The following is a 27500-nucleotide window of genomic DNA, read 5'->3' on the forward strand; positions in this document are numbered from 1 at the left end:
TACTGCGTGCAGACTACCTCACCTTCTTTTTGTTCCACACTCTTACGTGGTCCCTTGCTGACTGGATTATGCTCAATATAGTGCAAGTAAGTTTTTTAGTGCAATTTTTCCTGTCATCATCAATCATAACATGTATTTTCTATCTCTTGTAATTCCTTTAATGCTAATATTAATGTGGAGGAGATTGGTATAAAATATTTTATTTCTGGGTTGATGAGATTGCATGCTTGACTGACTTTTTTTATCCTGAGTCTATTATTTTGTCCTTGTTTTGAAGTGACACTTAAAATGTTTTCTTTTTTCCAGAATGGGCCTCCTCCCTTCAGCAAGTTCGAATTTGTGATCAGCTGGTTGTTCCGAGAAATAAGCGCTATCTTCATTTTTGTGCACGCCGTATGGAACCCTGTTATCAGCTGGCGTCACAAGTCGTTCAAGCTTCGCTGGGGTGGTATAGCGGAGCCTGTTAACACAAAGGTTGCTGTTATGTGAGGAAGTTGTGAAACAGGACTTCGCTTACAATCGGCTGCAAAACTGACCATAATACCTTCATAATATCTTTTAAAAACTTTCTACGAGGAAGTTTGTAGGCATTAGTTCATTAGGTGCAGTAAATGTATGCAAGGTTTTTGTATGAGGACAGGAGTTTAGAAATCACCATATATATATATAGCAGCATCAGCAGAAGATTGTTTTTCTTTGAGGCATATTATAATTGAAATTGTTTGATACAGAAAGTAATTTGCAAGATTTAAAACAGAGAAACTAATTTTCCATAGGTCAACATTTGGAATTCTACTAACTGCCCTTATGCTGTAACCTGATTTTCCCAGGTGTGGTTACTAGTTTATTAACTAGTGTCATTTTATCTCCTGTTGGTCCATATTGTGACACTAATGAGCTATTGCTTAACATTTTTGTATGCTGATATTTGGCAGTGATATCATGTGTGGGTATGCTTCTTACAGCGATTGCAGGAAAATTAAATTCAGAGACATTTTCAATGAAATATGAATTTGCATTGTTAGGCATTTCTCAAAGGAATAAAATCCTTCATGGTTATAATTGGCATCTGTACACTGTAGATATTTGATTACAGGTGGACCAGATATTTTTAAGAAGCTTTCAATCTTGTACTCCTGCAAAGTAGCTTATTATGAAGTCTCTTTGTTGTAGAGCTCAGCTGAGTGGAAGCATCTCATACTAAAATTTTTCCAATAGTCTCTCTGAAAGAAACAACATAAATGTTAATGCCATATTCCGTCCCACATAAAGCAGGCTGCCATGTGTGAAGTTCGAATATCTGTTTACCTTTACAAAAATGGTGTAATGGAGAGGTAGCCTTATATAATTCCTCTTGCATGGTACCCCCCAAAAGTGGTTAATGAATGGAAGGAGATTGAATAGTGTGGAGAATCTTGCTTAATGCTTGTATTCCGTTTGACTTGTTTATATTTATTATGTATAAATACAGTTGGTGATTAGAGACTTCATCCTTTGTTTTATCAGTCACAGTTGACAAAGTTATGTGTGTAAGAGTGAAATTGTTGGATGTACAAAATTTATTAGCCTACCATAGTGAGTGAATGACTATTTATGTGTTTGTGTATTTGTGTTTGTGGATATATGTCTTGTTCAGATAAGTTTATGATGTGGGGGCGAATATGAGAGGGAGCATTGTACATATATTGAACCAAATCTCTTTGTATTAAGCTGTAGATGTCCAGAAATTAGGAATGCTTGAAATAGTGCTTGCATTCTGTGCCTTTTACAGAAGTAGCATTCACTTGCATTTACATTTTGTATATATGTATTATATATAAGAAATAACTCATGGCATTTTTAGTTTTTTCTAAGTGAAAGGAACCAAAGGGTTTTGCTCAAGACACAAGTGAATAGATGTTTTTTGGTGTCCTTAGTTGTGTTAAAATATGCACATAGTAGAAGAGAGTTTTCTGGAGTAAATGATTATTTTTGATTTGTTGTTTTTTTAGTTATTTGTTATATTGTAAGCACAGCTAACTGTGCAAGTGAAATAAACAAAGAAATTCTTGAAGGAGTCATTATCATTGAGAGATACAACATGTTCGTAATACATTTTTAAAAATGGATATGAATGTAGAAACTTAACTCATAAATTGTTACAGAAGAAGAATTAGGTAGAAATATGGTATATAATATGATAGTTTATCACCTGGAATGAAAAATTATGACAGAACAAAATATCAGATTTATTTAGTAAAGTTAGTAAATTTAAATAAAACTGTTTAAACTCCTTTGTCCTGTCTGATGTGATCATAGTTGTTAAGGGAAATTTAATAGAACTCAGATGGTATTAATATAACTATTTGTACAAAGTTAATGTAAGTGCTATCCAAGGATCAGTCAGTAACAAGATGTTTCTTATCTTATGTTTTAGCAGATAAAAGTCGCTATAATTTTTTTTAGACTTTATTCCTCACAAAATTTGTGTATATGTTCAGATATGTTTGAAATGTACTCATATTCAGAATCCTACAGGTTTAAACCTTTGAGTGTTGACTACTGGAGATATGTTTGTTTGTAAGCAAGTTGTATCACTAGATTATGTTAGCTGGTTAATTAAAAGTGTTTTTTATATATACCTATATTTTTATACCTTCTGATACCACTTAGTTCAAACATTTTCTTAAAAACATATATATACTTTTATGAACTCTACTTTTCAAATGGATAAACATGCAATATTGGATATGCATTTTTTGCATCCCTCAGGCAATGAACTTTCCTATAGGACTGAGTAAAGCCTCCCCAATTTCGAACCTAATAAAAAGAGAGTGAATTTAAGTAATGGGGAAGTCATCTAGTTTTTTTTTATTTTTTTTTATTTTTATAAAGCACCTGCATTGGTATTTTTATTTGAGTTGAAGTATTTGGGACAAAACACAGTCCAAAACACAGAAAATTGCAAGGAAGCCCAAAATATTTGGTCCTCTCTCAAAACCACTCCACTCCACCAACCTCCTCTTTTCTTATTACTACTACTCATCCTTATTGTCCGCCTCCCCACAGTATTACCTCACTTCCTCTTCCTCCCATACTCGTCCTTCAACTACTACCTCAACAAATCTTTTGAGTACTTTTTTTTTTTCCCCCCCAGCTAAGTGGGATCAATTTTTTGTGATTCCCTCTACAGTCCCATCTAACAGTGTCTCAAAAAACAAGTAGGTAAAGCTTCCTTACGCAATAGTTCCGATTGCTTACGCCTTGCTACGTTTACATCTGAGTCCCCAGCTCATGCATTATCTACCCTGACTGACCTCACTGGCAAACTTATTTCAGCCCAGCCTTACTCCTCCTCTATTACTTATGTTGGAACTGTTATTCCATCTCCCCGCCTGATAGTCCTGTCTACGACAAGGATTTGTCAGACTGGAAACAACCTACTTGACTGCCTTGTTGCCTATGATTCAGTATCAGTACACTGCTGTACTAGGGGTTGCTGAAAATCCTACATCAGTATTGCCAAGATTACCTTTCATAGACATGACATTTCCTATAAAGTTTATATTCCTGCGCTGTCCAACCATATCGACACATCCCCCGTCAATGTCAGAAATGTTGGCATTTTGGCCACCCGGATAAGCAGTGTCGCTCCACACCCTACTGCCCTCTATGTGTTCAACTTGGCTATGATCTTCAAACTGCATGTGTGCGAGTTGTGGTGGCCCCCATCGTATATTTATAGGGGCTACCCTACCTACAAGTTCAAGTCTGACATAGCAATACTCAAATTCAAACTCGACCTCACTTTACATGATGCTAGGCACACCATTAAGGTTACTGTTTTGCTCCCTATTCCAGTGCTGCCCTTAGCTCTGCCCCTTCCCCTTCTCCCCAAGATGTTTCTACATCTCCCAGTATCTCTTCCTAAAACTCTTTACCTTCCCACTTCTACCCCCTCCTTCTCCCAGTCAAATTCTTTTGCCATTCTAAATTGAGACACTCCAGTCTCTACCAATTCCCTGGTGCATACTCCTCCTCCTCGCTCTACCCATCACATCAGACAATCTAAACTGTCAACCCCATCATCTACCTCCCCTTCTCCTCAGATGTCAATCCCCCTCTTCTACCCCTCATTAAATGTCCTTTATTTCTCAGACCAACTCCCTCTCAGAACTTTTGAGGACATTAAACCCATTCTAATCATGACCCAAAAACCATGCCTATCTCTCATCCACCCTTTCAATCTTCCATTCCCTCTACACTTAAAGTGACTGCTGACAGCCATCCTCCTTCTCCTCGTGTTCTCCCATCCTACCACTCCCTTGCAACATACACATATGTATTTTCCACTGTACTGATCCCTGCCTTTACCTTTTCCACTTCCACATTCTTATAGTGCTATATGACTTGATTAACCAAAGTAGGCAACGAAGATAAAGATATTTTTTTAGGGGAAGTGGTAAATCTGATAAAGACACTAGTAAGAATTATGTTTTACAAATGTTCCATATTTCTTGCATTTCATTTATTTTATATATTTGTTTTTGTGAGGTACAGTAGCCTGCCCTTATACTTGGTACACCCGTTTTCGGTGAACAGTGGAAGTTTGTTTATATACATTCTCGTACTACGGACGGCTTGAATAGATTGGGTTAAATCTTTACTTTTATTCATGAATGACATTGCAGTGTCTATGCATAAATATAAAACTAAGATAACTAATTACATATAACCAACATTGGGTTACAAATAACCTAATATGTATTGCTAGGTTGTAGGTTTTGTGAGTAGCTAGTTGGAGGGGAAGGCTGTGCCCAAAACCAAGAGGGTATGGCCGGTAAAGACAGGTGTATGAATTCCAGTAAACGTCATGATATATTATGAATGGTTAATTGTTAATGGTTACAAAACAAAATAAATGTGCTAGATATGGATGGATTTCGGCAGTGGAGTGAAACGTTTGGCTTATCATATGCGATGAGTTGAGTTAAGAGGAAGCAACGGGGAAGTAGATTAGAGTGTCTGGAATTAGAATAGTGATAGATATTGGTGTCTGGATTTAGAATGGAAAGAAAGAAAGAAAGACTGGGAGAGGGAGAGGGGGGGGGTAGAAGTCTAATGAGGATGGGGGGATGTAGAAACATCTTGGGAAGGAGGGAGAGGGGTGGGGCAAAGGATACTGGAGTATGGAGTGAGAGAAAACTTCATCTGCGTGCCTCATGTCTGGCCTCATGTAAAGTGAGGCCAAGTGTGAATCTGAGGGGATGGGGGGGTGGGTGCTATATCATGAAATTATTAACAGTGTGGCATATAAAGTTCAGAGAAATAGATTATGTTAATGCTTTACGTCAACATGGGATATACTGTGCACACTTTTATGCACAGGTACATGCACACACTCACACACATGGTTATGTTAGGTTTGTTAAGACTCACTGGAGATGCCTCATGTACCAAATATTTTATATTTGACTTAAAATCCAAATTTCTGGACATAAGTTCTAAAGTTCGTTTTCAATGCTTATATTGGACTGAAATATATTCAAACTAAAATAAAAAGCTGATGATTTGGTAACTTTTTCCTTGGTGCAACCTAAATGAATTAGCATTCGCAGTAGGAACCTCCAGAACTGCAGGGTTTACCGGAGTGCCAAGTTCTGTGCCACCGACCATCGTTACCCTCTAGGTCTACTTCAAAAAACCCATCTTTCCAGTGTATACCCTAAGGTTTCACAAAACAGTCTGAGAGAGGAGGAGTGTGTCCAGAGATTCGCCATATCCATCTCTGACTGATTCACTGCACTGAACCCTGTTGGACTATATAGCTTTGTGGGATTCCTTCAAGCACGAAACATTTGATGCAGTTCAAGAGTCCATTGGCGAACATTTGCTCAGGTTAGGGAGACAATCTCTAAGCTGAAGGGTGGGAAAGCAGAGGGCGTATGCGGTATCCCTACTGAACTGCTAAATGCTAGAGTTGAACCTATGGCATGGGGCTTGCACCATTCCCCTGGACTTGTTGAGGGGCGTGGTTGTCCCTCCTCTAGAAGCGGAATTGACAAGGATAATTGGACTGATATCAAGCCTGTATACTGGTACTGAAAGTGCTGTAAAGTGTGGTGAGGGCCTTTAGATTCTTTCCTGTTAATTCAGGAGTGAGGCATGGCTCTCGCACCAACACTTTTCAATATCATGGAGTGGATAATGGGTAGAGACACTATCCAAAGTCACTGTAAAGCAATATTGGGTAATATCAAGGTCACCAACCTTAAATTTACTATCTGAGTCTCTTGGAGCAAGACCAAGATTTTGGTGACATGGTGTAACTGTGTGTGTGGTGACATGGAGTGGCGGTATGTGTGGTGACATGGTGTAGGGGTATGTGTGGTGACATGGTGTAGGGGTATGTGTGGTGACATGGTGTAGGGGTATGTGTGGTGACATGGTGTAGGGGTATGTGTGATGACATGGTGTAGGGGTATGTGTGGTGACATAGTGTAGGGGTGTGTGTGGTGACATGGCATGGTGGTATGTTGTTTCAATTACATACATTGTAACATGCGTGAATCTGTTGTTTTTTTCCATCGCAAATTATATAAATGAATTTTGTTACCTTCACAAATTGGCCTCATCCCTCCTGGTGGTAAATCCCTATAACTCCAGATACACTTGGGAAATCCACAAACATCGCCCTTGAACCAAAAACCTTCCTAACTCCGGGGCTTCACCCTCGCTTCACCTGATCGCGCAGATTATTTAATGTGTTAGAGATCGTATTTTTTTCTCTTTCTTTATGATAGTGTCATTACATTTTCCTATACATGTATGCTAAAGAATTATGTGTCGGACAACTTACTTATTATCAACTTGCGAAGGAAACACCATAGTTGATGAGTGTCATATTTACGGTCACTCTGTCCATTAGAGGCAAAATTTACCTTGTACTATATGGCTGTGGGAAGCTGAAACTTAACTATATATATATATATATATATATATATATATATATATATATATATATATATATATATATATATATATATATATATATATTGTATATTTGGTTAGTAGTGACAGGAATCCATCGGTACGAAAATCGATCGGTTACATTACTACAATACTTGTGGCTGCTTTTCATCTCAAAAGGAGAAAGAAATCAGACGCATAATCAAATCAAACCTCATCCTCAGTAGAGTAGGCTCTCGACCAAGATATATTTCTGAACTTTACGAGAAGGAACGGCTTCCACAGATCGATCTTTTTACATCTCTCACTTAGAACAAAACCAATAACTATCTACTACAATCCGAAGAAACCCTAGGAGGTCCAGACCGGAACAAGTGGCAGTCAATATATCTGATCCCTTCTCCTCCGGGATCAGTAATGCTTCGTGATTTGTTTCCCAAGGATGTTCACATGACGAGTTTTACTGATTACTCCTTTCATCAAGGAAGTTCAGCATTGGGCACACGATCTTCTTCATGCATATTCTCATCTACAACCGCCTTCAGGGAAGTAGCCCCCAAGGAACTCTAGTAGAATATGTCATAGACTATTTGGGTCTATATGTGTGAATTTTCTTTCCACAGCCTTCTGTTTTAAGTTAAGGACTTCATCAAAAGACACAAACCTTCTACGGCTAGACACCAATATTAATCAGCCTGCTGGAAATTCAAACAATTCATTAAGAAGACAAAAGCAATGTCTATTTCAACAAATATTTTAATTCACTTAGTATCCTATGTATTCCAATCAGAGGTTGCATCCCATACTATTTGAGGCCATTTAGTAGCAATCGCCGATCCACAGAGATGCCGTTTCTAACAGTAAAGGGTGAAAGAACCATATACTAACTTGGTAGATCATTCCTTCAGCATTTACCTCCGATTTATACTACAATGCCAACACTTCCCCTACATGGTTAAACTGCAGATCGGTCTCCTCAGGACCCCCAATGTTGCTCTCGCCAAGTTACGCATTTCTCAGCTGGCAGCCCTCACGCGCTTCCCTTCTCTAACAAAGTTCTGATCAGAAAAAATCATTCAACTCATTCACATTTTCTGGCAAAAAACAAATCGGTATTTGACACGAGATCTGAAACTTTCCATGAGTAGCAATGGCTATGCCAGCTGGCCAGACTTCTCAATAAATGGGTATTTTATTTCACCAAGTTTTTCCCTGTGTTTAGTTGCTAATCAGCTTTTAGAGATCAAAAAGGAAATTTACTTTAAATGGAGTGTGCACAACATAAAGTACATAACACTGCATTATTACATCATGTTTCTTGATCAAGCATTTGCAAAATCAAGCAACAGAGCATTTGCCAGGTGGAAAATGTTCCTTTTCTGTCTCAAGGATCTGATGTCAAATGTTACCCATCCTTCCCTGATCTGCCACAACATTTTTGTGTTTGGCAATTTGCTTTGTATGCATAATGACAGGGGAATTAAAGATAAACTAAAGAAGTTGATAGGGATTTTGCATTTTATTTAAGTTATGATGTTATTTCTTTGGATAACAATGATACAATTCAGCTAAGAAGTTCAGATTATGTTTTTAGTGAACTTGCTACAGCATTTTGACACCAGTACTTCAAGACAGAAAAATACATATCCTCCATTAAATGTCGTATATATACATATGAATTTTTTTCTTTTTAATTTAATGTTATTATTATTTACATTTAATTTAACTCTGGGTAAAATAAAGGACAGTATATTCTAATACAATTTATTTAGGCTCTGTGATATAAATCACAATAATGATGAGAGCTATGAGGCACTGTAAGACAAAACCAAAGTAATAAGTACATAAAAATGTCAAAGTATCTATATTTTTCTGTACCATACATTTTCCAAATACAAATAAATGAAGAACTCAGCACTTACACAAGTAAGTACTTTATTCTTTTCATTTCACATTTGTAGTATGACAAGAGCAATTACATATAATATACTTCTCACTATAGTTTTTGCAAGTGAAATATAATCTACAGCTTTGCACTAAAACCAGTACTAATGAATTACAGCCTAGTTCTGGAACACCCGTTTCTCATTAATGTATCAGGCTGCAATGTTTACTCTCATGCACTATCTGATATCTACAAATATTTGATCTTCTCCTTAGAAACTTGTCTTTTTATCTATTTTTCTAATGTATAACCACAAAATGTTTATCACTTAGTACTACTGTTTGTTAATAATGTAATACATAAAGAAATTATTTCACTTTGTGTGTAGATATTGGAATAATGAATGACATTAAGTGTTACACCAAAGAACTAATGATATACACTTTATAATCAAAATCATGATTACATGTTTTGCCATACTAATTATTAACATCATTAAGGGCAGGCTATTATACCTTACCACTTGTAACTGAGAGATGAAATATCATTAAGTAAAGCTTAGTGTAAAACAGCATGTTATGTACATACACAAAGTCAATGCATATACTATAACACACACATGAGCATGTGCACTCACACACATACCTCTATATTTTACATATGCAGTTTAACTAAACAGCTTAATTTATATTATATTACGACAGAAAAAAATATAATATACAAAATAAATAATAAATGAAAGCATTATTAAAAAGGGGCTTACTACACATAGTTTGCACTTGACACAATCAACAATGAAAGTCAGTGTATTTTGTTTACTATGAGAACGAAATAAAATATGCATTTGACTTAGAAATCTCCTTTTCTATCAAACTTAGAAACATATTCCAATCACATTCATTTATTGATATATCTAATTTCATATACACACATAATATATAGGATATATATATGTCACACAATAAGGTCACAAGTGGCTCACTACATCAGTTCTGCAAGCAACCAGGATGTTTTATCATCTATTAAAACTACAGCAAGAATACAACACAGAACTAATCAATGAGTATTAAAACTACCATAATGAAAATCAGTGAATTTAAGAATGAAAATAATGTTTAGCCTAAATACCTGTTCCTCTATTTGTATTGGTTCCCTATTCTCTGGCAGCCATGAATCTACGCAGTCCTTTACTATGTAGAGATGTAATATTACAAATACTATGCAAGCAGAGTTAGAACAGAATTAATGTATTTCTATAAGAAATTATCTAAATATTTTGCATATCATTCATATGCACAATCATGGAATAAACTCTATATAAAATATACTTATGTGGCACCAGTATTTGATTAAACTTCCTATTACTGTTTGTAACGTCTATTTACACACCTGGTAACAGTTATACAGGTCATAATAAGCATAAAGAATGTGAATAAAATTTAAATACAGGAAGTAAATATCACTATACAGGATGTTTAGATACTAAACCACTGATACCGTGATAGCATGTACTGTGATTTTTGTTAGTTAATTCTGTTTAACCATCAATGGTTCCACAAATGCTTAATCTCCAAGGACCCAATTAATTACCAGTTCTACCTGATCTCACCCTTTGCCCATTTCCTTGATGTGTGGAAAACTTATTATTTTATTTTTATTCCTCTTAGTATTATTAATAGGAGAGAGGGAGAGAGAGAGAGGGAGGGAGGAGAGAGAGAGAGAGAGAGAGAGAGAGAGAGAGAGAGAGAGAGAGAGAGAGAGAGAGAGAGAGAGAGAGAGAGAGAGAGAGAGAGAGAGAGAGAGAGAGAGAGAGAGAGAGAGAGAGAGAGAGAGAGAGAGAGAGAGAGAGAGAGGGATTAGGAAAACAAGGATGTCAGTTAGTCTACTAATTGACTCCTTGGTGACTGACCACTTGTAGAGCCATCTCAATATAAGCAAAATTCTCAAAACAAAAGGACAATGGACATGTATCCGGCAGCAATGGCTTAATTATACCAACTGTATTGAGGATGTACACATGCTTTTTATGTCATTTCATTACAAATAAGACTAGTTTACTCTTGTGCTCCTGAAGCATTGCCATGACATTATTCAGTTTCTTAACTGTCATAATCAGGATAACTTTGTGTAAGCCTTGTACTTTACATTATATGAAAAATTCCTCTGCAAATGTTTTCATTCACATGCTACTCTTTCAAACATTCTGCATATATTTTGTTCCCTTCTCTATATAGAAAAAACATGCAAGATGGCAGACACAGACACACACATATTCATGTTAAACTACATAAAACTGAACAGACTAATGGAACGATACACTAAATCTGTTGCATTTTTTTTTAAAATCTGATTATCAACATGAGTACAAAGCAGCACAAAAAAGGTAAATTCATTTTAGGAATTTTCATAACATTGGGCAAAACACACACATGATATAACAAGATTTATAAAGATATATTCTTGAACACTTTTGAGTTTTTGACTGTTAAGATATAAAAACCTCTATTGGCCTTTATAAAAAAATATATGTATTCAAAACAAGAGAAACCATATATACCATTCAACATTTCTATATTACCTTTTTCTTTATTTTGGAAAAGAAGTTTAATATCTGGGCCAGTATTTATAAAAAAAAATATCTCAGTCTTCAAAAACTCCCCTTAGGGTATCTTAATCTCACTCCCAACATTTTTTGCTCTCTTTCTCATAAAGCAAAACGTATGGAGAGCTGGTGAGGTGTCCTAAGGGCAGTATGAACTCTTCAGGGACCAAGAAGACCACTGACCACAGCATTCACATTCACGTTTAGCAGTTTTTGTGCTTATGTTTTTTTAGAGCAATATGATGGTGTCTAATTCATAGAGATGTAGTCTGACCATGAAGGAATACATTTTGTCTTTGACTTTGGGAGTTATTCTGGATAGTAAAACAGCAAGGAATTACAATGATAGATGATATCACTAAACGATAATTTTAATCAATATGATTAGTAACTCCTTTTTAATTATTATATTAAAAGTGATAAGAATGATGAAAAAAACAAAATTAAATAATCTTTTACACCTGTTATAACTGCCCATTTACATATTTTACATATTTTCATCCTTGTCTTTTTAGGTTGTTTCTGCTATGCCACATTTGATAAAGCAAACTTACATACCATTTCTTTACAAATATAGGCCAATACAAAACTGTATGAACAAAACTTAGGCTACTCTTGAGTTATCCAATTAATGCATTATCAAGCATAATTCTGCTGAAGGAAAATTACTCTTACATACATTTTTCTTGATTTCTCCAGTTTACTGCATATAGAATGCATGAAATGGAAGAAACTTGTCATGACCAGTTACACATCTTGTAATGTTTACCAATTACTGCATGTAATGAATAACTTCATGTTAATGTTTATTTTAAGTTATATTTCATACCACTGATCCCTGTTTATCAATCATATATGAACCCTTTCATGTGAAACAATAATAGAATAAGAAAAAGAAAACTTGTTTAATGGATTAATCAAAAGCCAATAATATATGAATTTACTGTTTTGCTTTAAATTGTTTTGCTGTTAGCAGTAAAATTATCTTTTACTTGCAACGTTTCCTAAGAACTTTCTTTCACTTTGTACAGTTCCTAGAGTCTTCTTACACATGAGGGAGATTTTAGGTAACAAATTGGTAACATCTTGAGAATCTTTATAAATACTGGTTTAGGAAATTTCAAAGTATATTAATCAACATCTTAACCTTCTGATATTAATGAGAATAAACTTTCATGTGTACATAAATGTTATAATCTAAGCAATCACCATATGAACCAAACTAATCAGTTAATGAGTGAGATAGAAAAATAACCAGTAACTGTAGCAGTGACTATTTACCTTTATGAAAGTATAAATCTGCAACTACTCAAAAATCAAATGCATATAATATCAAATAACAGAATAATAAACACATAGAGATCGCCAACGCCCTGAAAGGACAAGGCACTTAGAAGAAGAAGATACCATAAAATACTTTGACAAAAGATGTGCAACTTTTGATTGTCTTTCCTCTATTTAAAATGAAACTGACCAATAAATTGGTTTATATATCTCTCAGATATACTGTTTAAATGCAACAGAGAAAAGTATCTAGTTAATGCAGTTGTACAAACTACAATCAAAAGTTTGCAGGAACTATATTTTAAAATTTTAATGGAATAAGTGGGGTCTCCAAGTATAGAGGTCATGGTAATGAAAATGTATATATATATTTTTTTTCAGAACACCTCTCAAAACTGTACTTAAACTAAAAATAAGAACTCAAAGAAAAAGCAGCATTTTGTCTAAAAATAAATACCTTGAACATCATCAATAATATGTACATATATTTGCAAGCAATATATAAGGCTATATATGTAAAATAAGTACTGTGGGATTATGCTGAAATGTTTCAGAAAATCAAGAGTATAAAATATCAAAAGGTGGCAGGCACTCTACAGTGTCATTGATCAGAAGTGGAAAGCAAGGTTCAAAATTGTAATGAATTAAAATCAGTAATACAATGATCTAAAATGCAATTGAAATAGGCCTTGTATATGTAACGAGATTAGCAAATCTTTATATTTTTTTCTAGTTTTGTTCATGATAATGTTAATTCCTGTCATGTATTGAATAGTCTTTTCTTTGCATACTTTCAGATTACACAGTAAATTCAAATGAAAATATTAATAAGGCAAGCTAAACACAGAAACAATCAAACAAACAAACAAAACACACACTCACACACACACACACACACACACACACACACACACACACACACACACACACACACACACACACACACACACACACACACACACACACACACACACACACACACACACACACACATACACAGAGTCTGTCTGTCTGTCTGTCTGTCTGTCTGTCTGTCTGTCTGTCTGTCTGTCTGTCTGTCTGTCTGTCTGTCTGTCTGTCTGTCTCTCTCTGAGTTTGATCATCATAAATGTTACACTACAAAACAGTAACTTGATTTTAACAAATACAAATGTTTATGCTAACTCCTCTGAAAAAAATCTTTGATAAAGACAGAAAAAGACACATTCTATAACAGATAGGAAAAAAGAGAAAGATAGAAACAAGAGTTAATAACAGACTAATATATCAATCATTCTTATACAAACATTTAATTATATTTCTACTTTCATGAACTAAAATGAACACACATGTTAAACTGATTGATATTTAAACAGACACACACACGCACACACATGCTATTCGGGATTTTTAACAGGAATAAAGATGCAATTTTATCTACTTGCTGGAATATCAGTACTAACCCAATGGACTCAGGTTACATAAAGAGTCTACTGTAGTTTTGTTTTGTCAATTTTGTTTACACATAAGTGGCTCTAGAACTGCTTAGTCACCTAGGAGTCTAGTACTAGGTTTGCCTGACTTTATTCAAATTCCTTGACTTTTGGGGATATATATTTTTTAATCTGTGATAACACATTCATTATCATTGACCTTATTCATATCATTATGTTATTAACAATACTAATGGTAATAAAATTAAAGTTCAAGGAATTGGGTGAGATCAATAACTGACTCCACTGTGACTAAGCACTCGAGTGTAAACAAAATTAATAAATTACGAACACAGTGGACACAGCATGCATGAGCCTACATTTCCTCCTGGTCTGAATGTACTCAATATACCCCCTAAATTTCATATTCACATTAGATGTAATAGTAACTATTGTGCAATCATGATATTATTAATTCCAGAAACCTTGTATTATAAATTATATTATCATTTACCCATTTCAACTGTTGATAGTTCACCAAATCCAAAATAACAATTCCAAAATGAATTAAGGCTATGGTAGAGAGCTAACACTCTATATAAATATTGCACAAAATATAAAACTTCTCAGATAAAATAATCACACCAGAATCATTTACTGTTTTGGTTGTGGAAGATGTACATCTCCTTCTACACCAGATCTGACAGGTATCTAGGTCTCACGAGCCTCAGAGATATTGCGAAATTATAAATGTTTACACTTGATACTCTGCCAATAAAATAGCAGCTAATCCTGGCGCGTGAGGACTGGGAATGGATCACTCATTCCTAGATAGCTGCTGTATTTGCCAGAGTAATATAAGAGGCGGTACATCCCTGGGTGTTGGAGGAGCTCATCGTTGAACACCATCTGAGGACATACAGGAATTAGTGTAGAAGATTTTTCATAAGAGTATGTAACGTCCATCCACTGAGTAAGTTTTTTTTCTTTTCTGAGAATAACAGCAATAACCCTTGATTCAAGGATAACTTATATTTTGTATCTATGATTTCCATTCTGAAATCCATATCTGAGAGGTGCTCTCAAGGATGTTTTAATGTCCCACTTGTTACATACTCAAAGAACTGTGATTACTTGAAATTTAACTGTCACAGCCAAAGAACAAAGGGTTGAACTCAATCCAATATGGCAAATATATGTAAGAGTCTCCCTGAGATTGTATGAAAACATAATTTACCTACTCGTTTAACCTACTTATTTACTTGCCCCACAATTTACAAGTTCGTTATTTATATGAAATGACATGGCAATTATCACCCTTGGATCTGGATGCCTCCCTGCCATCATGTGGCCCAAAATCTGGGCTTACATGAGGGGCCACTCTGACGGGTGTACAGCTTTACTCTATGCCTCTCCTTTGCAGTGTTATTTTCTTTTGTATGCATATGTGTTTTTAGCTTTTTTGTAATGTCTATATTCGTCATTTCATTTACTTTTTCCACATGGAAACAGACTGTTTTTCCTTACAAAGACTCCTTATTCTAGGTAGTCCATAATTTAGTGAAATAATAATAACAAGAAGTAGCATGTTATTATTTGTGTAAATTATTTTTTTTACATAAAATTAAATTTTTTGTAATGCAACCAGTGCTGCTGGTTACAATGGGCAGGAATAGGATAGTAATCCTCCTACCTGGAGCCTACCTCTTCCAGTCATGGATTGCGGATGGTACATTCTACACTCATTTACTGATGGAAATAATGTAAAAGCCTTTCCCTAAATGTCTACTGAGTCTAATCACCCTATGAGAGCTTTGTGCACATGTGGCGAGTCATTCCCATCACCCCAGCCTTCAGTAGAAATTTTCATAATGGGAAGTTCCTGTCACCCAGGCCCTCTGCCAAAATTTCCCATGATGTCATGTTTACATCATCTACCCCTCAAGTCAAATTTTTTCAAGACATGATGGTCATGTCATCTGTATTATAAGGGTTAAAACAACTTAAGAACAACATTGTATACAGAATATTAAGAGCAGCAAACTCTGTTCACTAATTCGGAAACCAGATATCTCAACATATGATGTGTGAAAATAATAAAAATATCAAACCTGAAAGGTTCGTTGTCCAGATCCTGGAGATGGCTGAGGAACATACATGTATGTGATGTATTGTTGCATACATGTAAAGTCAGCCTGAAATTGCAAAAGCATCACTACAGTGGTCATCAAGCACATACACAAATATACACATTCATTCACAAATACACTTATCTTACACTATATGTTATATTCTAAGCCCTATATTGACATAACACTGCTTTCTGAACAAATAACAATTACAACAGCAAAAACTGTAGTCACCATAAGTGAATAGTTATCATAAAAGGTATACATGTGTGCAATGTGTGCTGTAAAAGTGAGCAGTCAATGGCAACTGAATTTTTCCCACATATTCTCTTGCCAATATTGATCTTCTTCGTTTAACGGTAGGTTCATGTCTGAGCCGCCGTGGTCACAGCATGATACTTAACTGTAGTTTTCATGTTGTGATGCTCTTGGAGTGTGTACGTGGTAGGGTCCCCAGTTCCTTTCCACGGAGAGTGCCGGTGGTACCTTTTTTTAGGTAATCATTCTCTCTATTTATCCGGGCTTGGGACCAGCACTGACTTGGGCTGGCTTGGCCACCCAGTGGCTAGGTAGGCAATCAAGGTGAAGTTCCTTGCCCAAGGGAACAACGCGGCGGTCGGTGACTCGAACCCTCGAATTCAGATTGCCGTCGTGACAGTCTTGAGTCCGATGCTCTAACCATTCGGCCACCGCGGCCTTTAAAAAAAAAAAAAAAAAAAAATTCTTCTTTTGACGGTAGGTTCATGTCTGAGCCGCCGTGGTCACAGCATGATACTTAATTGTAGTTTTCATTTTGTGATGCTCTTGGAGTGAGTACGTGGTAGGGTCCCCAGTTCCTTTCCACGGAGAGTGCCGGTGTTACTTTTCTAGGTGATTATTCTCTCTATTTTATCCGGGCTTTGGGACCAGCACTGACTTGGGCTGGCTTGGCCACCCAGTGGCTAGGTAGGCAATCGAGGTGAAGTTCCTTGCCCAAGGGAACAACGCGCCGGCCGGTGACTCGAACCCTCGAACTCAGATTGCCGTCGTGACAGTGTTGAGTCCGATGCTCTAACCATTCGGCCACCGCGGCCTTAAAAAAAAAAAATAAAAAAAACATATATATATATATATATATACACATACATATATATATCATCATCATTTAACGGTAGGTTCATATCTGAGCCGCCGTGGTCACAGCATGATACTCAATTGCAGTTTTCACGTTGTGATGCTCTTGGAGTGAGTACGTGGTAGGGTCCCCAGTTCCTTTCCACGGAGAGTGCCGGTGGTACCTTTTTTTTTTTTTTTTTTTTTTAGGTAATCATTCTCTCTTATTTTATCCGGGCTTGGGACCAGCACTGACTTGGGCTGGCTTGGCCACCCAGTGGCTAGGTAGGCAATCAAGGTGAAGTTCCTTGCCCAAGGGAACAACGTGGCGGTCGGTGACTCGAACCCTGGAACTCAGATTGCCGTCGTGACAGTCTTGAGTCCGACGCACTAACCATTCGGCCACCGCGGCCTTGACGATCATGGGCTTCCATGATTTTCTTGGCAATTTCGAGCGGTGGTTTGCCATTGCCTTCCGCCCGGTGTTTTTATTTTTTATTTTATTTTATTTTATTTTTTTTTTCCGAGTCACCATCTCTATTAACCCGGCACTGACTTGGGCTGACTTGGTCCCCTCAGTGGCTAGGCAGGCAATCGAGGTGAAGTTCCTTGCCTAAGGGAAACAACGCGGCGGTCGGTGACTCGAACCCTCGAAGTCAGATTGCCGTCGTGACAGTCTTGAGTCCGACGCTCTAACCATTCGGCCACCGCGGCCCCCCAATATTGATACTGGTATTAAAAAAAAAAAAAAAAAAAAAAAAAAAAAAAAAAAAAAAAAAAAAAAAACGGCAAAATACATCACATAAATGTTTGAATACCTTGTAGAGAGCTACGTAGTCCCAGGTTGAAGTTACAACATCTGAGTCTATAGTGAACTTCACTGGGCCACCTTCACCTACCAACCATGTTCCTATGCAGGTGAATCGTACACACCTTTCCTCATGGTTGGCAAATACCTGAACACACAAGATGTAAAGGTTATTAGAAAGAATAAAAAATGTTGGCAGCTGAAATCTTGCAAAAATAAGTTTGGAAAGACATCACAGTATTCATCTTGTACTTTAAGAGAAACAAATGCTAAAATAATAATAATAATAATAAAAATATATATAAAAAGAGCAGTCTACGAGTATTTCAAAGGATATAATGCCATCAAATTACTTTGCAGATATCACATTCTTAATTATGATATTCAACTCTTAATCTATCTTCCTAAATCAGACCAACCGAGGAAAAGTTGAAGATAAACCTGATTCCAAAAAACAATAATCTTACTCTGAAATATATAATGTGTGGCAATTCATGAACAAAAAAATCCAATCTCTGCATAAAACAATAATAATTAATAAAAAACAAACAAATAAAGACAGCTTCCTTAAAGAAATGGTGAAATGCTGTTAAAGAAACAAATCTATAGAGAAATAATAAAAATAATAAAGGAGAGAGAGAGAGAGAGAGAGAGAGAGAGAGAGAGAGAGAGAGAGAGAGAGAGAGAGAGAGAGAGAGAGAGAGAGAGAGAGAGAGAGAGAGAGAATTATATATATATTATATATATATATATATATATATATATATATATATATATATATATATATATATATATATATATATATATATATATATATATATATATAAAAGAAAGCACACATATTAGCTAGTAAAACAAATTCAAGTTAATGATATAGCCCTTTAAAAACGTCTTTGATAAAAAGCACAGCAAATCCATCAGGCTGTCTGTAAAACACCCAGTGAGATGGTGTTATGCAAACAATGTACTACCACTGTTACAAAATGTCCAAAATACCTTGATCCTAAAATTGGCTTTGACTGGTTTATGATCTGACTGAGTATAGGAGCCAGAATGAGTATAAGCTGACTGCTCCACTCCAAGTTTCACATTTTCATAGGCATCCACGTGGACTTGGTGGAGGATGCGGTCAGTCCAGGCGGGTCTTCTCCTGCAGTTTCAGAAACCAATTACCAAAACCTTCTTCACAATAATAATGATAATACCAACATTAAATAAAAGACTGATCAAATTCAATCTCTGTTACCATCACAGCTTATAATGGAAGGTAAGGGTGTCAATTATGCAGTCTGTGACCTGTGATATCTTGTGTTTTATATAATTAAATGATTTTTTTCGTTTGTCTTTAAAAAATATCACAAATCATAATTTTTTTTTTTTTTGTATTAACTGGTCTTATTTCACTTATATATAATAGTCTTTTGCTATGTTTGAAAAAAAAAAATTACATATAGGTCCTTTCATCTCTTACTCTGCTTACACCATCTATCCTACACATGACATACTTACAGTTCACCTGGCTAGCCTGAGGAAAAGAGTATAACTCCCCTGACAGAGGTTACATAAGATCATCTATGGAAATACACCAAGAATAACATAAAAACAAATTTGAATGCAACTACAGATATCCAACAATAATACATTGAATAACCTTTCTGTTCACAATTAGAATCAACATTCTTTTGCAGTGAATAACTTACGCTAAATCATATGTGGAAGTTCCTTCCTTATATTTATAAGTTGGTGGGAAGGATAACCTTTCTTCCTTTAACATTGAAAAGGCATCTCCACTCTTCTGAGCCTTAATTAGCTCATCTACTTCCATCAGGCTTCCCCAGTCACCGGCTTTTATTAGTTGGACAATTTCTTCCCCTGTTAAGTGGCTTTCAAAACGGAAGTTCAGGTCACCCATCCAGAAGACATAGCTGGTGGGAGGGAGAACATATCAAATGCACTTCAAGTATATTACCACAAGAGACTAATCTTTCATGTATAATTTTCAGTATATCTAGAACCCTAAATATGAAAAAAACTTTGTTTATTCAAGTTCAACTGTGCAAAAGACAACAAAAAAAATACTTGAGCAAGAATATACAGATAAGCAAACAAACGCACTTTGCCAATCAATCAACCAATGTTCCACACACTGCACAGACACATACATAGGCCTACATATCTTACTCGTGGAAAAGAATGTTGCTAGTTTCTGGTACTGGGAAGGTGGAGTAATCGATAATCGCATTGAAATTTTCGACCCGTTCCTTGTAGCCACTGTCGTGTGCCGCTAAATGACAGTTGACAACACATACAGAACAGCCATATAGCATGAACCTAATACTTGCAGCTCCTTTGTTTCCCTGTATTAAAGAATAACATTTCATAGTCCACAATATATGTACAGTTTTATGCCTATGTATTAATTGTCAATTTTATGAAGAGACTCTATATAATGTTTAAGTACATATATAAAGAAGTCCAAACTTTTATCCACTGCAGCCAGCAAAATGTAATGTTCCGTATATTTATTTTGTGAAATGTATTTCCACATAGATGGCTACACAAATGCTCAGCCACCAAGGAGTCTATTAATAAGCCCATATGGCCTCCCCCAATTACCCCTTTCCTTGAGTTTGGGGGATTTTGTTTCTTTGTTTTTGTTTTGGTAGAGGTATTAATATCAATACTGTTATTATCATTTTCAGAAATTAAGAAAAATAAGTAATCAGGCATGATTAGTGATTGACTCATTGGTAATTAAGTACCTCTGGAGCCATCAATGTGTCAACACAATAAACTAAGCTCAAAGTGGGCATGGCATGTACAGTTCCCACATTTCCAACTGGTACACCATGAGTCTGGAGGTGACAATTTTTATCTGGTAGTTTTTGTGTAGTATTCTGTGAGTGGAGAGGTTTGTCTCTAACAGTGATTGATTGGCAGAAATATTTCACAAATATCTACAACAGGAAAGAAATCTGATTGAAGAAGTGATATCAAAATGTTGTAACTATTGAAATTGCAAAACTTTTTCACAAACAGGTGTCCCTGGAAAAAAAATCATCAAAGATTTGACAACTGTGCCCAAGAATGCTTGCCATCTACAGTGTAGTGAGTGAAACTTTAAAGTGTTTTTAATTTGAAGAAGTAATAGTAGTTATGATGCATAGATAATAATAATATGTATAAAATATAAAAGTCAACTATAGAACTTGCAAAAAGTACAAACTGATTTTTGTTTGAAGTGAAAGAAATATTCATGTTTCTTACTCGATGCAACTACATTTGCATAAAAATATATTTAGGCACACATGCGTGTGCATGCGCACACACACTTACATGCATATGTGCACGCACACACACACATCTAATTTCATTTAGAGAGTGCAATTTCATTGCTGATTCTTCTCAAAATAATGTGTTTTAAATTTATAAATTCAATGAAAACTCTTATATACATCTCTTTATGAATGCATTTTTTGTCAAAAAATTTATTTGAGATCAAAAGTTTACATCACTGTTTGGCCATTAAGATTGTGCTAAAGTTGCGAGTTATACCAGTTGCAATTGCTCTTTTTTTAAGGAAAACACTATATATTTCAAACAACAATGTTGGCACTGGGCAAAACATTGTGATGTTCCAAACATTTAAACATAATATTAATGACTGATACAAGTCTGTGAAAATATTTGTGAAACAACACATGCCAATCACAGGCTTCATTACAAACAAAAACATTCCATTCGCAGAATACTGGATACTATGAATGTATTGCCAGAAAAAAATACTGTCCACACACCATAGGAGTGTACCAGTTGACACTGTGGGAAACTGTACTTACATGCCATCCCTGGCAGCAATGGGTTAAAGCTTAAACACAATACAAAGATTTGCAAAACTATTATCAACAGTAATAATGTAATCATTAATCCTGTAAAAGCAATTGAAAAAAAGAAGGCTAATATATATTAAAAGAATTTTGTTTCTGAGTTTTCCCACAGTTATTCCAGTTGATAATCATTACTCACAGTAAATTGATAGACATGTCAATTACTTACCCATAACCCACCAAATCCAGTTCTAGTGACAGAGGTATGAATGTCACGCATGTGGTGCACATGTTTCCGCTTGACATAGATGGTCGTGACTAATCCCTGAAGACGCTCGGTACTAATCTTCACATAGTCATGGGGTCCCACAACTTCTCGGAAGGCAAGAGTCCAAGGCTCCTCAAATAAAGCATCCATCACTACATTTTGTGGCTGGGACTTGACCTCCTGCAAACTATGAAGAGAGAAGTTGGTCTTTTTTTTACATTTTTATATCATATGCAAAAACACTGCTTCTAAGTCCCCTGGTACTGTGAGAAAGAAACTATAATAGGAAAATAATAATAGAGAGAGAGAGGGAGAGCAAAATTGACAGAGGCAGACAGACGGAGAGAGGGAGAGAGTGAAATAAACAGAGGCAGAGCTACGGAGACAAGGAGAGCGATACAGACAAGAGGCAGAGAGACTGAGACATGGAGTGAGAATAAGAGAGCAAAAAAAAAAGTGTGTGAGTGAGTGAGTGTACATGGGAAAAAAGACAGAAAATGACAGAATAAGAGGAGGGGGAAATGTTCTTACCTCACTACATATATATCTGGCAACAGGTCATCCGATTCACGCTTTATAACTGGATCTTTCCTTATTCCCAGGAGATTATGTAAGTCTTGCTCCGGCCATCCTGTCTCCACATTCCAAGTTATGCAACACATGCTGATGAACAGGAATTAAAATAGGCATGAAAATCTCTAGTAATGACTAAAAATATATTATGGAGATTAAAAAGGTCAAATGAACTGTATTCTATACATGAAAATAATTACAGTAGAAACATTTATACTATATATTATGATTTCAATTCTATATCATAAATTACAATAAGGATTTCATATCAATTCAATATCTGTCATCATGCTGCATAATGTATAATACAAAGAATATTTTCCGAGGTATCTTTTTCCACTACCTTTCACAATATATAAACATGTTTAGCACATGCATATTATAAAGAAGATAGAAAGGAATAAAAAAATACTCACCTTATCGTATCCATATTTCAGGAGAACTCTCTTAGGAATGCTGCCTGTCAAAAAATACACAATGTCATAGATAAAAACAGCACTCGTACTGGAAATTCAGACAAAGAAAGAAAGAAAGAAAGAAAGAAAGAATGAAAGAAAGAAAAAGAAAGAAAAGAAAAAAGAAAAGGAAAGAAAAGAAAGAAAGAAAAAAAATTACATACATACATATATGTATGTATGTATGTATATATATATATATATATATATATATATATATATATATATATATATATATATATATATATATATATATATATATATATATATATATATATATATATATTTCACAACTAAAAAATAAAAGACTGACTTGAGTACAGTGTTATCAGCAGAATCCTGTTACTTTTACTGCTAGTGGCTCTTATCAGCTTAATGTTTTATCAGTAGGTTTACATCTACAACATCTCACTTCCTTTTCTATATCATTGGTTTATCACAGAAATTAAATATATTTCCTTTTTTATTGTTAAATAACTGATGTTACTCTTATTATCAATATGTAATGCACATATTATTTTTGAACCTGTTTGCAAAATAAAAATAAGCTCTGTACCTATCAAAACATCACTGAAAGTATATGTGTATATTCACCCACCCAGAAAAAAGAAAGATAATGTTAAATTCTGATTTTGATTTCATTCTATCATCTGGAATGATGTAATTGAAAATATCAGAAATCCAAAGTTTCTTCTTCTATAATGCAAGTTACGTCCTGGTTGTTAGATTATCAGTAATCCTGTTATTTTGAACTTAAGTAAACAAGGTATATGAAAGAACAACTTGCACCTTAAATGTTAAAATACCATTCAAACAAACAAAGTACACTTTTACTCTGTATCTTTATTACAATTTAGCAAATTCATGATCTTTTTATTCATCTATTCACCAGTTTTTCATGCAGTCAGTTCCTCCAAACACCTCTGTTCTCACAAATGCATTAAATCACAAACGTTCCTTTTTCCTGGGTCTCCTCCTGGATCTCATGAACTCAATCATGGCTACTGGCATGAAGGCATTCATAAAAAAAGGTGTTCCGATCATAATACTGATCATGAAAAGGTTGTTCCCAATTTCATACACGCAAAGATAAAATAACTAACATCTGGGAAAATACTATGTATAGCCTTAAATGCATTTTTTGCCTTACAATGCAAGCCTCCGTATGATTATTAACCCAATGCTGCCGGGTGGCTTCCTAAAGTGAAAGCCGTCTCTCCTAGGATGTATTCATAATGCCCTGGGGCCTGCTGCTGGGGGATTGTGTCAGCAGCATAGCATGCACGACATGACTGTACATGACCCCGGAAAACAGGACTGGTGCACCATGACAAGTATGCACATGTCATCCGGAATATAGTCTAGGGATGCCATGGCATGTATGTGCATACCACTCGGAGGCAAAGGATTAAGATGTTTTCTGCACTTGAACTCTTAGCAAAAAGTGTTATTACCATGAACCTAATCACGATTCATAACTGATTTTGAAATTGCAAAGAAAATGAAGCACCAATGAACATAAAAAAAAAAAAAAAAGTTATGAGGAAACAGAAGATTATGCAGTGTAACTCAGGTGTCATCTGAATAAAAGTCTTGCATTTTATGCTCCAGCAATCGTCAATTAACTGAGAATATAGTCTTTAATCTTCTTGGAAAGTCATTTATCCCATTCATGACGGGGTAAAAATTTGGGTAAATTCTGGCAAGGCCAGGCTTGATTATCTTGTTCCACTCTGTGATTGGGCTCCTGCCTGGCTCACGGCTTCACTCGCAAGCTATCATCCTGGCCACTGGGATATGGGCTCATTATGCAGTTAGGTGTCAACTGAAATCTGGGATTTTTTTGTCACAACAGATTGGATGTAATCTGGCATAACTGGATTAATATATACAACTTACTAAAATCACCTGAGGAGTTTTTCTATGAGCTTCTGTTTTCATTGTACTAGTATATCTTTTATAATAATGCCAACATGGTCCTATTGATTTGAGAGTCCACAATGTGTCATAAGAACTGCAAGTGGATTGCAGAAAGTAGAGGAAATTTGATGCTTCTGTGATAATCTCTTTAAACTGAGGATCCTCTAGCCTTGTCTGACTCTAGCAGCACTCTGCAATCAGGATTACAGTATTCTTTGGTTAATCTTTACAGTATGGATACACTAAGCTAGAGCAAATTGAAGATGATATTCTTGTAGAGGATAAAAAAGTCATCGGTACAAGAAATAATCTGCAGACACAAAATAACACCCCAAATAAAATGAAAAGATCATAGAATGTGCAGCTCACACACTAAGTCCTCTCAGTGCTCCCAAATTTAAACTTTATCTTGCTGTGCATACCGAGCCACATCAATCATGGATTGTTTAATAAATTTTGTCATGGAGAGCTAGGGTATTACTGTAAAGAATCACCCTTTTTTGTGGGTAGTCTTGGAAATTTGTCAACAGTTTTAGAACCATTAAAGATGGCCTGATGCTAACTTAGACATGGAACCTCTGGTTGAGTGTATATGCAATGTAACTAAAATGTCCCCAATGCCATGTCACAAAATTTATTCAACAATCTAAGTTGCCATGACTGGGCGTGCCTGAAGCCTAAAGGGAGAGTTGATAGAGGGATCTGCCCCCAACACCCCCCAGGGATATTATGTCTTCACCTTGGTATGCACAACAAGACAGAGCTGAAACTCGGGAGCACCTACTGAACTAAGGCTGTGAGCAGTGCTTTCTGCGACCTTTTCCCTATATGTCTGCAGATTATTTCTTGAACCAATGACTTCAACTTTTTGTCCTCTTCAAGAATATCATCATCAATTTGCCCTAGCTTTGTGCATCTATACCACAAAGATGAACTGCCAGAAGCAACTCAGGAACCAATTCCGGGTCTGAGTAGTGGAACCTGGACTATATGAAATCTAACCAATACCTAAGGAATTACTTTAAAGTCTATCCCGTCAAAATATAATTGGGGGAGGTTTTTTGGTCTTCATCAATGCTCCAAAGGTACACAGACCACAGTATTTACCTGGCTACCTGTATCTTTTGGTTTATCTACTATAACAATAGAAAAGCTTTCCTATTCTTCACCTACAACATGTATATCACATAAGAAACGTGTCAAAGCATTAAACATATCATAGCACTCTGCCGATTTCATATACTGATTACCTGGTAATACTTACGGTCGATAGAGTAACTTTACCCAAAGTTGAGGTAGAGCGTGTCTATATTAACTGGAAAATTGTCCAGGTCGGTATTAAACACTACCTGTTTAAGTGAATTATAGGACACTGGTATAACCGCAAGGTAATAGCTTACTGATGTGCACTAACATGCGAAATATCTTAGTTCTCCCAGTGGGTGTAACCAGAAAAACCCACCCGCTAAATATAACATCAAGAACTTCTGAAAACAAGTGATAAATGGCACATATCAAGCTAATGATCTCTCTCTCTGCCTTACCTGCAAACCCAATCTACGGTCAATGCTTGCCCACGGAGTAAATGGCAGTCCATAAACTAAAGGAGATGCTTGGTCTTGAGGAACCGAGCCTTGTGACAAGCAGGTGTAAACACAGCTGATCGCGTTCGAGTACCTCGCACTATATCGTATCTTCACATTCTCGGTTCAGTTACTGATCGGTTTCATATTTACGAAGACTTAACGTACTATATTACATCACGGCTTTAACTCTATTCAAAGGCAAATCCCGGCGTATAGGATCAATGCTAAGCCGAAATACGGGGTGGAGATCACGTTCGAGCGTGACGCAAAAGCCCCAAGGTGCAGCTTTCCTCTGAACCAATTACGATTTTTTTTCTCTCTCTCACTTATCTCCCTGACTTATTACATTATAACCAACCCCAGATTTAGACTTTGCCACTGGTTTAATTATTATTATTATTATTATTATTATTATTATTATTATTATTATTATTATTATTATTTTTATTATTTTTGTCTGCTGAAGATTAAGTTGGTCTACTGTTCTTTTTATCGGAAAGTAAGTTTTTTTTGGTGTCCTATTCGCAATTTCAGTTCATTACTTGTTTTTCTAAAGGCAAAACGGGACTAATAGGGAAACTGAATGTAATTGTGCTGAAATGACGACCACAGCCCTCGACCTCTGAACAGACACTGCTTTTGCAATAATATGCACCCGGTATTGTAACCTGGGTATCAAGGGGCATTGAAGATACATATATGCACCGGAAC

The 27500-nt window shown here is 35.8% G+C and overlaps 2 protein-coding genes across 4 annotated transcripts in view; one reads left to right on the forward strand and one right to left on the reverse strand.

Annotated features, from left to right (window-relative positions):
* Positions 1-2616, forward strand: part of LOC119595762 (ceramide glucosyltransferase-like) — a 79025-nt gene extending 76409 nt beyond the window's left edge. For all 3 annotated transcript variants that reach the window (XM_037944901.1, XM_037944902.1, XM_037944899.1), the window contains exons 8-9: positions 1-86; positions 307-2616. The exon at positions 1-86 is cut by the window's left edge and continues 104 nt beyond it. In XM_037944901.1, the coding sequence (XP_037800829.1) occupies positions 1-86; positions 307-489 (269 nt within the window). In that variant the 3' untranslated portion in view covers positions 490-2616. The remainder of the gene's footprint in view (positions 87-306) is intronic.
* Positions 2617-13714: 11098 nt separating this feature from the next.
* LOC119595763 (phosphatidylinositol 4,5-bisphosphate 5-phosphatase A-like) lies at positions 13715-27159 on the reverse strand. The gene is made up of 10 exons (XM_037944903.1): positions 26748-27159; positions 23245-23288; positions 22787-22918; positions 22217-22442; positions 20342-20517; positions 19861-20085; positions 19157-19310; positions 18171-18308; positions 16243-16326; positions 13715-15040 (listed from the first exon to the last, which is right to left on the reverse strand). Exons 2-10 carry the CDS (start codon positions 23256-23258, stop codon positions 14918-14920), a joined length of 1272 nt encoding a protein of 423 aa, XP_037800831.1. The 5' UTR covers positions 23259-23288; positions 26748-27159; the 3' UTR covers positions 13715-14917.
* Positions 27160-27500: the final 341 nt, after the last annotated feature.

Source organism: Penaeus monodon, chromosome 36, assembly GCF_015228065.2.
Source record: "Penaeus monodon isolate SGIC_2016 chromosome 36, NSTDA_Pmon_1, whole genome shotgun sequence".
NCBI classification, from domain to species: Eukaryota; Metazoa; Arthropoda; class Malacostraca; order Decapoda; family Penaeidae; genus Penaeus; species Penaeus monodon.